This window comes from Centroberyx affinis, unplaced genomic scaffold (genome assembly GCF_046629955.1).
Source record: "Centroberyx affinis isolate AG114_WGS23_722 - 3 ecotype Tasmania unplaced genomic scaffold, CSIRO-AGI_Caff_v1 ptg002033l_1, whole genome shotgun sequence".
NCBI lineage: Eukaryota > Metazoa > Chordata > Actinopteri > Beryciformes > Berycidae > Centroberyx > Centroberyx affinis.
Window position 1 is genome coordinate 590 of NW_027280370.1, and position 11,114 is coordinate 11,703.

Sequence of the window (11,114 nt, forward strand, 5' to 3'; positions counted from 1 at the left end):
TCTTTAACCGGACAGCAAAACTTGCAATAGGACATCTTTAAGTTACTGCAGTTGTTGAAATGGTGACTTGAAACAAAAACATTTGTTTGTAAAACAGTGTTCTATGTAATCGCTAATTCTTTGCAACTTTAGCTTAAACCAGCCCTAATATGCCCAAATACTCTCTTAGTGCTGTAATCTGTAACTTTTCATACGTTCCTTCATACATTTCTATATAACATGTTGAAATTGCCAGTTCTGTATATTTACATGACCCCCCTTTTTGCTGTATTCTCACTTATATTCTATTTTTCTTTGCTGAATCTTATTACTATTTGCTGCTGCAGCATTCAAGTTCATAAGGGATCATTAAAGTTTCATCTTGTCATATCTTACACAACTATTAGGCCACTCTGTTTTTGTAATAGTCTTTAGAAATTGATCATCAGCGTCTCCTTGTGCTCTCGCCCAGTAAGACCACAGCCCCCCACCACTTCAGAGGAATGATAGGCTTGTGGTGTGTGATACACTCAGGGCTGGATTAACCAACCATAGGGCCCCTGGGCACACATGGGCCCCCCTCCCCCTGGTATGCACCCACACACCGTAACTCATCATACTAGCCTTTTTACAAACAATACAAAAAGTAATATGAAACTCATTTTTAGCTATTACTGCTATTCCTTGTTTCTAGAGCTTGCTCATTCAATTTGAGAGTGATAAAATTCGTCCAGTCCCAAGGCAAGCCCCTTTGTTTACATTTAGATTGCAGGTTGTGACATTAATGAAGCGAGGTGACAGGTGGTGGGAATGAAGCACCAATGTTGAAATTTATTGAAAATGTTTGATTATGTCTGTACCTAGACCCCCACTGCCCCACCACTATATAATTAGTGCACAGTATGTTAGTTGGATGATATTCACTAAATGCATTGCTCATAAACATACAATCAATAGATGGCAGTTTAATATTTGTGGTTGGGGCCTGTATCAATAGAAATTGTGTTTAGGGTTAGGGTTAGGGCCCTCAATTTCAATCGAGGCTGTGGCTCGGGCCCCATAATCATTCTAAACTGTGGCCTATACGGTTAAGGACCTGAGGCAGACATTTCAATTGAAATTAGTGAAATGTTGCAAAATGCATTGAACACAGACTTTATTTTGGGGAATGTGTCCTGCATGCCCGGTCGGTAATAAAGGCATGGATACACTGTTAGCTGGAAGGCCAGGTTCACCTCGGCTTTGCTGTTGTTTGTTAGAGCTTCTCATGCAGACCACCAGCTCCACCCCTTAGTTCTAGGACTGTTCAACACCTACAGAACTGTCAAACCACGTGATTTTTCCTCTGTTCTTATGAAGACCACTGACACCCCCCCCCCCCCCCCCCCCACCAACTGTCCTGTCTTTTTCTTTTTCTTTTTTTATGAAGACCACTGACACCTCACCCCCCCCCCACCCCCACCTCCCGGCCTGTTTTTCTTTTTTCTTTTTTTTTGGTCTTTTATAAAACAAAGGACTGACACTCATCCAGTCAGTTTCACACATGCAGCATGAGTAGGAAAGATAAAGGTCAGTACCCTGATTTGCTTTTATGCAAATATATTTCACTAGGTTTGAATGTTTCTACTTCGATAACATGTAACCTAACAAATTTAATATGGTGTGTCCTTGACTTATTTAGCATGTGGGAGAAACTGTTCATTTCTGTCACGTTTTTAGCATGTTCCATCAAGGTGAAATGAATAAACATACCATTTGATCTTGTAACTTTATTTGACCAGAGATTACATTTGTTCACCTGATCACTTCAGTTTTTAAAACCGCATTTCTTTTTCAGGATAAACCAGCAGTTTGCATCCATCGCCCAACTTCACAGCAACATGTTTCTGTTGAACCTCTGCCTCAGTGCCGGCCTCCTGCTGTCCCTCCCTCACTGCAGTTATCAGTCCTGTACAGCAGGGACAGTCAACCAGTGCAAAGACGCAGAATTCGCCCCGGGGACCAACTTGGCGGGGGAAGGCTTCGACATCACCAAAATGAAACGTAAAGGAGCCTATGTGATCGACATGAACGTGTGGAAGCACAAGGACAAGACCTGCAGGCTTTGTGCCAACCCGTACCTGGAGGGCAGGAAGCAGAAGCTGCCCTTGTCAGTAGTGGACTGGAGACCGAAGCAGGCGTGCAGCATGAAAGTGTCCAGCAAACTGCATAGATCCAGCGAGTCTCTGGTCAGTTCCAGCACCTCTGCGGTGGAAAACAACTGGCGGGTCAATCTAGATGTCAATGTGGCGAATAAAGGCGGGTCGCTGATGCTGGCTGGCACTCAGTCGAAACTGGCCGAATACTCCATGGAGAAAACCAAGAATGACAAGTTCAGTTTCACGAGCCACAGCATGTCCTGCGAGTACTACAGGTAAGATCATGGTTGTTCCAAAACACATGGGGCCTCGAATAAAACGCATCTCTTCACACTCTGAATGAAACATTATTAGCAATGTATATATTTGATATATAATTGTTTATCTTTCTTTTCTGCCTTGCTTCTCTCTTGAAACAGCTACAGAGTGTCCAGCAGTCCCAAGTTGCACAGAGAATTCCACACAGCAGTGAAGAACCTCCCCAAAACTTACAGCCCTGAGAACAAACAACAATATTACAAGCTGATTGACAACTTTGGCACCCATTACATCACTAAGGTGAACCACAATAGGAATGAGATGGTTGTAAGAAAAAACAAGACAATTTTTCCAAGAAATTCCCGTGTCAGGAGACTTAGAGAAAGTGACACATTGGCTTTCACAGCAGGTGTTTAAATTGTTTCCTCCATCGTTCCAGGTGAAGCTGGGAGGAAGTGTCCAGTCTGTGACCAGCATCAGGCAGTGCCAGGCCAGCCTGCAGGGCTTAAGCGTGGAGGAGGTGCAGATGTGCCTGGAGATGGAGGCGTCCGCCAGCATCGGTAACTACAACATGAAGGCCGAGTCCAAACACTGCCAGAAGGACATGGACAAGACAGGGAGCAAGACCAGCTTCTCCAGCACCTTCAGCGACAGGCAAGGAACATTTTCTGCAGAATATTTGTTGTTTGTCTCTCTTCTGTCACACACTTTCATCAAGTTCTTCCCTCTAAATGTCTATTACTGTTAATGCTAGAAAGACCAAACTGTGGTCAACTGAGGGCTGTTTTGAATCTTTGAGTTGAAATATCTCAGATTTCAAAATATCCCTTCATGACGTTTCCTAAACAAACCAATGTTGTAAGACTTTCAAAAGCATACAAGGATATAGTAGTTATAAGTATATTTGCCCCATTCAGTTGACAGCTTATTTTCCTTCTCTTAGATCCCCCAAACCCATTTTCCTTTTTAGCGTTGATGCATGTTCTGGCTCTACACCCCTTCACAAAATCATCCTGCCTTCTCTCTCTGCAGGTTCACAGAAATAAAGGGCGGCCAAACCACAGAGCCGGAGCTTCTCTTCTCCGCTGACAAAGATCCATCGGCCTACAAGGAATGGCTGAACTCCCTACCGCAGAATCCAGACATCGTCTCATATTCCCTGGACTCCCTTCACGAGTTGCTGCCCGTTAACACCCCAGTCAAGAAGAACCTGCGCTCGGCCATCAGCCACTACATCCTGGAGAAAGCCCTGCTGAGGAACTGCAGCGAGCCGTGCCAGGCCGGCATCAAGAGTGACCGGAACAATCCGTGCCTCTGCAGCTGCCACAACGACCCCGCTGTGGGCCAAGACTGCTGCCCGGTACGCAAGGGCATGGCCCGGGTCATCATCACCGTACAGCGAGGGGCCGATCTGTGGGGCGACTACGGCACCGCCACCGACGGCTACGTGAAGGTGTTCTTCAACGGGCAGATGGTCAGACGCTCTCCTGTCATTTGGAACAACAACCACCCCCACTGGGCCATGACCGTCGACCTGGGCAGCCTGGATCTGTCAACAGGGAGCAAAGTGAGATTTGAAGTGTGGGATGAGGACAGCAAGTGGGATGATGACCTGTTGGGACAATGTGAGCGAGGCCTGACTGCAGGAGTGAAGCAGGACCTGTGCAACTTTCAGCACGGCCGGCTGTACTACAAATGGGAGGTGACATGTGCTCCGAGTCTGAGCGGACCTACATGTGCCGACTATAAAGCTTCTCCTATGAGTCAACATCTGCAGAAGCTGTATGTGTCCCGTCATGCCCACCCCGTCCCGAAGGCCTTCCTGATCAAGATGGGTGTGTTTGTGGATGAATCTCGCTCACAGAGCAACCAGAGTCTTTCTGCCAAGAGTCAACCATACTGAAGCTTACATTCAATGTACAAAATATTAGGGACACTTAACTCTTTTCATGAAGTACAGTGATGAGGTGAATCCAGGTAAAAGTCATTATCCCTTATTGATTTCCCTTATTAATTTCCCTTATTAAATCTATACCAATCACAAAGGAGGGAGATGTAGATAAAGAGATGCAGATGAGTTAGAGAAGGGTTTTTAAACTTTGAGACAGTTAAGATGTGGATTGTGCAAAAGGGGCTGCAACTCAATATCAGGAAGATGTCCCTAATATTTAGTACATTCAGTGTATATTTCAGTTAAATCTACGTTCAACTATTTGTTCTAATTACATTTCACATGGTGAGTTTGTATACTGAAAGATTGAGAGTAAAATGAGATTTGTGTACCGCAGTAGAGAATTTCTAGACAAATGGACAAATGGAGCTCATCAGCATGAGCAAAACATTCAGATAACAGAAATATGTTGACATAAAGGGCCAAAACATGTTCGAAATATGAATGAAAGCAGCAGTGTACATTTTCTAAAAAGGACTGTACAGTCTGAACTGGTTTTGGAATAATTTACATCGCCTCTATCAACAAGATAATTTCATAAATCTTATATAACTGCATATTTGCTGCATATTTTGCTCATTACACTGTAGATGTTTGGGCCTGGTCTTTAACCGGACAGCAAAACTTCCAATAGGACATCTTTAAGTTACTGCAGTTGTTGAAATGGTGAGTTGAAACAAAAACATTTGTTTGTAAAACAGTGTTCTATGTAATCGCTAATTCTTTGCAACTTTAGCTTAAACCAGCCCTAATATGCCCAAATACTCTCTTAGTGCTGTAATCTGTAACTTTTCATACTTTCCTTCATACATTTCTATATAACATGTTGAAATTGCCAGTTCTGTATATTTACATGACCCCCCTTTTTGCTGTATTCTCACTTATATTCTATTTTTCTTTGCTGAATCTTATTACTATTTGCTGCTGCCGCAGCCCAGTTTCCCCTCAGGGATCATTAAAGTTTCATCTTGTCATATCTTACACAACTATTAGGCCGCTCTATTTTTGTAATAGTCTTTAGAAATTGATCATCAGCGTCTCCTTGTGCTCTCGCCCAGTAAGACCACAGCCCCGCACCACTTCAGAGTAACGATAGGCTTGTGGTGTGTGATACGCTGTTGACTGGAAGGCCAGGTTCACCTCGGCTTTGCTGTTGTCTGTTAGAGCATTTCATGCAGACCACCAGCTCCACCCCTTAGTTCTAGGACTGTTCAGCATCAACGGAACAGTCAAACCACTTGATTTTTCCTCTGTTCTCATAAAGACCACTGTCACCTCACCCCCTCACCACCTCCTGGCCTGTTTTTTTTTTTTTTTTTTTTTTTTTGGGGGGGGGGGGGGGGGTTTAACACAAAGAACTGCCACTCATCTTCACAGTCAGTTTCACATGTGCAGCATAAGCAGGCAAGATAAAGGTCAGTACCCTGATTTGCTTTTATTCAAATATATTTCACTAGGTTTGAATGTTTCTACTTTGATAACATGTAACCTAATGAATTTAATATGGTGTGTCCTTGACTTATTTAGCATGTGGTAGAAACTGTTCATTTCTGTTTCGGTGCATTATGTAGTCATGTCACATTTGTTAGAGAGCAGCATGTTCCATCAAGCTGTAATCCTAGCCGGTGGGTTACGACTATGGTTTTGTTCTGCGTTGTGTTCTGGCATTTCAAATAAGAGGCATGAGGCAGTACTGGGTCTCAGGTCTTTTAGTGAGGATCTGGTAGAATATAGACAAAAGTACAAAAACATCAGCTGCTTGTGTGTATGACTGCTTGGCTCCCCTCTTGGTCAGTTGGAAAAAGTTTTTGTTTGACCCTAAGTTACAGAATAATATCTAACAGCCATTTGATATAATGAAGTTTCATAGACTGTAGTAGTATAAATCTCATGACATAGTGACCATGACCATGATTAGCATGACATAATAATATTGATATAGTCATATGAATAATTAGGCTACAATTAGAATTAAACACATAACAGAAAAGACTCAATTAGTAACCAAAAGACCCATTAATGTAACAATTAAATATAATAATAATAATAAATAAATAAATAAATAAATCACAATATTAATTCACATTAAAGTTATATTGAAGTTTGTTTACCCTATAAACCAGTGGTTTTCAACGTGGGGTCCGGGGACCACCAGGGGTCCTTGAGTGGGTTCCTGGGGGTCCCTAGCAAACTGATGAGGTGTTAAACTTTAAGCATTATTTCTATTCACAAGAAGTTAACTAGAAGTTAATTAAGAATTAATTAAGAAGTTAATTAGAGAATGTAGAAGAATTACTATTTTGGTCATAGTTTCACTGTTATCTCTCTACCTACAATACAGATAGTCATGGAATTCTGGGAAAATCATATCTAACAATGAAGATATTCTCAGATTTGGGTCCGAGAGACAAAATCTCATCAAATGGGGGTCCGTGGCTCTAATGTGGACTAAATTAGAGGTCCTTGATATGAAAAAGGTTGAGACTCACTGCTATAAACTACATAACATGCAGCGCTGTAGTGTTACCATAGCAACCACACTAGCTAGACTCGGCTTATATAGCTAGACTTGTATGAATTAAACTATAGGCTACAACCTTTATTCCAGTATAACGAACTCTCCATACCTGGTAGAATATCGAAAAAGGTACAAAAACATCAGCTGCTTGTGTGTATGACTGCTTGGCTCACCTGATAAAAAGAAGAGACAGAATAGAATTAACATGGAGAGCCCGCGAATACAGCGGGGTTGTTAAGCTAGCTAGGCAACGAACCCAGCATTCTAACATTAGCCCAATCTCTCCAAAGGGAAATTAATTAAAACTGTGGCTGGCGATCTCAAATATTGACAGGATTTACACAGAATGAAACGGATATTACATAGAACAAGATACAACCATAAGATCACGTTAGAACCACATCTAACAAATTGTATAAACGTTTATCAGGGAGTTTCTCTCGACGCAGCCTACCTCTTGGTCAGTTGAGAAAAGTTATGACCCACATGCGCGTGCACGCGGGTACGCACGCGGGGTACGCAAAACCCCAAATGTCAGCTATGTCGCTACGCTGGCCCCAAATGACACACAGGTAGGAGATGCAGACCCAAGAGAACAAAAATAATGAACGGGAATGATTTGGTGAAATTAATAACTTATGTTTGAAACCTGTTACATGATTAACAAACATACAATTTGATCTGGTAACTTTATTTGACCAGAGATTACATTTGTTCACCTGATCACTTCAGTTTTTAAAAGCGCATTTCTTTTTCAGGATAAACCAGCAGTTTGCATCCATCGCCCAACTTCACAGCAACATGTTTCTGTTGAACCTCTGCCTCAGTGCCGGCCTCCTGCTGTCCCTCCCTCACTGCAGTTATCAGTCCTGTACAGCAGGGACAGCCAACCAGTGCAAAGACGCAGAATTCGCCCCGGGGACCAACTTGGCGGGGGAAGGCTTCGACATCACCAAAATGAAACGTAAAGGAGCCTATGTGATCGACATGAACGTGTGGAAGCACAAGGACAAGACCTGCAGGCTGTGTGCCAACCCGTACCTGGAGGGCAGGAAGCAGAAGCTGCCCTTGTCAGTAGTGGACTGGAGACCGAAGCAGGCGTGCAGCATGAAAGTGTCCAGCAAACTGCATAGATCCAGCGAGTCTCTGGTCAGTTCCAGCAGCTCTGCGGTGGACAACAACTGGCGGGTCAATCTAGATGTCAATGTGGCGAATAAAGGCGGGTCGCTGATGCTGGCTGGCACTCAGTCGAAACTGGCCGAATACTCCATGGAGAAAACCAAGAATGACAAGTTCAGTTTCACGAGCCACAGCATGTCCTGCGAGTACTACAGGTAAGATCATGGTTGTTCCAAAACACATGGGGCCTCGAATAAAACGCATCTCTTCACACTCTGAATGAAACATTATTAGCAATGTATATATTTGATATATAATTGTTTATCTTTCTTTTCTGCCTTGCTTCTCTCTTGAAACAGCTACAGAGTGTCCAGCAGTCCCAAGTTGCACAGAGAATTCCGCGCAGCAGTGAAGAACCTCCCCAAAACTTACAGCCCTGAGAACAAACAACGATATTACAAGCTGATTGACAACTTTGGCACCCATTATATCACTAAGGTGAGCCACAATAGGAATCTAGAAATTCACACATCAGGAGACTTAGAGAAAGTGACACATTGGCTTTCACAGCAGGTGTTTAAATTGTTTCCTCCATCGTTCCAGGTGAAGCTGGGAGGAAGTGTCCAGTCTGTGACCAGCATCAGGCAGTGCCAGGCCAGCCTGCAGGGCTTAAGCGTGGAGGAGGTGCAGATGTGCCTGGATGTGGAGGCGTCTGCCAGCATTGGTGAGAACAACATGAAGACCGAGTCCAAACACTGCCAGAAGGACATGGACAAGACAGAGAGCAAGTCCAGCTTCTCCAGCACCTTCAGCGACAGGCAAGGAACATTTTCTGCAGAATATTTGTTGCGTCTTCTCTCTTCTGTCACACACTTTCATCAAGTTCTTCCCTCTAAATGTCTATTACTGTGAATGCTAGAAAGACCAAACTTTGGTCAACTGAGGGCTGTTTTGAATCTTTGAGTTGAAATATCTCAGATTTCAAAATGTCCCTCCATGACTTTTCCTAGAACAAACCAATGTTGTAAGACTTTCAAAATCATACAAGGATATAGTAGTTATAAGTATATTTGCCCCATTCAATTGACAGCTTATTTCTCTTTCTCTTAGATTCCCAAACCCATTTTCCTTTTTTCCTTTTTAGTGTTGATGCATGTTCTGGCTCTACACCCCTTCACAAAATCATCTTGCCTTCTCTCTCTGCAGGTTCACAGAAATAAAGGGCGGCCAAACCACAGAGCCGGAGCTTCTCTTCTCCGCTGACAAAGATCCATCGGCCTACAAGGAATGGCTGAACTCCCTACCGCAGAATCCAGACATCGTCTCATATTCCCTGGACTCCCTTCACGAGTTGCTGCCCGTTAACACCCCAGTCCGGAAGAACCTGCGCTCGGCCGTCAGCCACTACATCCTGGAGAAAGCCCTGCTGAGGAACTGCAGCAAGCCGTGCCAGGCCGGCATCAAGAGTGACCGGAACAATCCGTGCCTCTGCAGCTGCCACAACGACCCCGCTGTGGGCCAAGACTGCTGCCCGGTACGCAAGGGCATGGCCCGGGTCATCATCACCGTACAGCGAGGGGCCGATCTGTGGGGCGACCACAGCACCGCCACCGACGGCTACGTGAAGGTGTTCTTCAACGGGCAGATGGTCAGACGCTCTCCTGTCATTTGGAACAACAACCACCCCCACTGGGCCATGACCGTCGACCTGGGCACCCAGGATCTGTCAACAGGGAGCAAAGTGAGATTTGAAGTGTGGGATGAGGACAGCAAGTGGGATGATGACCTTTTGGGAGAATGTGAGCGAGGCCTGACTGCAGGAGTGAAGCAGGACCTGTGCAACCTTCAGCACGGCCGGCTGTACTACAAATGGGAGGTGACATGTGCTCCGAGTCTGAGCGGACCTACGTGTGCCGACTATAAAGCTTCTCCTATGAGTCAACATCTGCAGAAGCTGTATGTGTCCCGTCATGCCCACCCCGTCCCGAAGGCCTTCCTGATCAACATGGGTGTGTTTGTGGATGAATCTCGCTCACAGAGCAACCAGAGTCTTTCTGCCAAGAGTCAGCAGTGCGCTGGGGTGTGATAACAACTATCCACAGCCACACTGATGCTCGTACTGAACGTAGAAAATATTAGGGACACTTAACTCTTTTCATGGAGTACAGTGATGAGGTGAATCCAGACAAAAGCCATTATCCCTTATTGATTTCCCTTATTAAATATAAACCAATCACAAGGGAGGAAGATGTAGATAAAGAGATGCAGATGAGTTAGAGAAGGGTTTTTAAATTTTGAGACAGTTGAGATGTGGATTGTGCAAAAGGGGCTTCAACTCAATATCAGGAAGATGTCCCTAATAGTTTGTACATTCACTGTTTATTTCAGTTAAATCTATATTCAACTATTTGTAGATTTAACACAATCACAGTTTGTCTGTATACCGAAAGAATGAGAGTAAAATGAGATTTGTGTACCGCAGTAGAGTCTTTCTAATGTAAGCTCTCAGAAATGGAGCTCATCAACATGAACAAAACATAGCTGAAATATGTTGACATAAAGGGCCAAAACATGTTCAAAATATGAATGAAAGCAGCAGTGTACATCTTCTAAAAAGGACTGTACAGTCTGAACTGGTTTTGGAATAATTTGGAAAAATTGCCTCTATCAACAAGATAATTTCATAAATCTTATATAACTGCATATTTACTGCAATAGGACATCTTAAAGTTACTGCAGTTGTTGAAATGTTGAGTTGAAACAAAAACATTTGTTTTGTAAATCAGTGTTCTATTTAATTGCTTATTCTTTGCAACTTTTGCTTACAAATCTATATATTTTTTTTTTTTTACAGTAACATTTTCATTTGTAGATTCCAGATAAATATAGTTGCAGATTTATGGTATTGTACAATTGTGTTTTAATATTTTACTCTTTTTATATATTTTATATATGTGTTTTATGCCTAGAAGCATTTTCCTCATGGGTTTTTGACTTGATATTGTTTATGCCAAATAAAAAGTAGAGTATCTGATTTGTAAGGAGTATATTATGTTTCAGCTCATTACTTTAGTTTTGATTTGTCAATGCGAGTGTTTAATTTATCTTCAGCGGCGTTGCCCTACATGAGAGAGGAAGTGGTAAAACTTCC

At 43.2% G+C, this 11,114-nt stretch overlaps 2 protein-coding genes across 2 annotated transcripts; both read left to right on the top strand.

Moving 5' to 3' along the window:
• Positions 1–1,526: 1,526 nt before the first annotated feature.
• Positions 1,527–5,271, top strand: LOC139654082 (perforin-1-like). The gene is made up of 5 exons (XM_071531105.1): positions 1,527–1,548; positions 1,817–2,392; positions 2,537–2,675; positions 2,815–3,029; positions 3,408–5,271. Exons 2-5 carry the CDS (start codon positions 1,860–1,862, stop codon positions 4,276–4,278), a joined length of 1,758 nt encoding a protein of 585 aa, XP_071387206.1. The 5' UTR covers positions 1,527–1,548; positions 1,817–1,859; the 3' UTR covers positions 4,279–5,271.
• Positions 5,272–5,667: 396 nt separating this feature from the next.
• On the top strand, positions 5,668–10,979 carry LOC139654075 (perforin-1-like). Its single transcript, XM_071531097.1, has 5 exons — positions 5,668–5,741; positions 7,603–8,178; positions 8,323–8,461; positions 8,567–8,781; positions 9,170–10,979. Exons 2-5 carry the CDS (start codon positions 7,646–7,648, stop codon positions 10,047–10,049), a joined length of 1,767 nt encoding a protein of 588 aa, XP_071387198.1. The 5' UTR covers positions 5,668–5,741; positions 7,603–7,645; the 3' UTR covers positions 10,050–10,979.
• Positions 10,980–11,114: the final 135 nt, after the last annotated feature.

Bases quoted from the DNA above. Each gene is read 5' to 3' on its own strand.
- LOC139654082 (XM_071531105.1), top strand. From the start codon at position 1,860: ATGTTTCTGTTGAACCTCTGCCTCAGTGCCGGCCTCCTGCTGTCCCTC. The intron at 2,676-2,814 runs GTGAACCACAAT...CCATCGTTCCAG, and splicing joins GCACCCATTACATCACTAAG to GTGAAGCTGGGAGGAAGTGT. The intron at 3,030-3,407 runs GCAAGGAACATT...CTCTCTCTGCAG, and splicing joins TCCAGCACCTTCAGCGACAG to GTTCACAGAAATAAAGGGCG.
- LOC139654075 (XM_071531097.1), top strand. From the start codon at position 7,646: ATGTTTCTGTTGAACCTCTGCCTCAGTGCCGGCCTCCTGCTGTCCCTC. The intron at 8,462-8,566 runs GTGAGCCACAAT...CCATCGTTCCAG, and splicing joins GCACCCATTATATCACTAAG to GTGAAGCTGGGAGGAAGTGT. The intron at 8,782-9,169 runs GCAAGGAACATT...CTCTCTCTGCAG, and splicing joins TCCAGCACCTTCAGCGACAG to GTTCACAGAAATAAAGGGCG.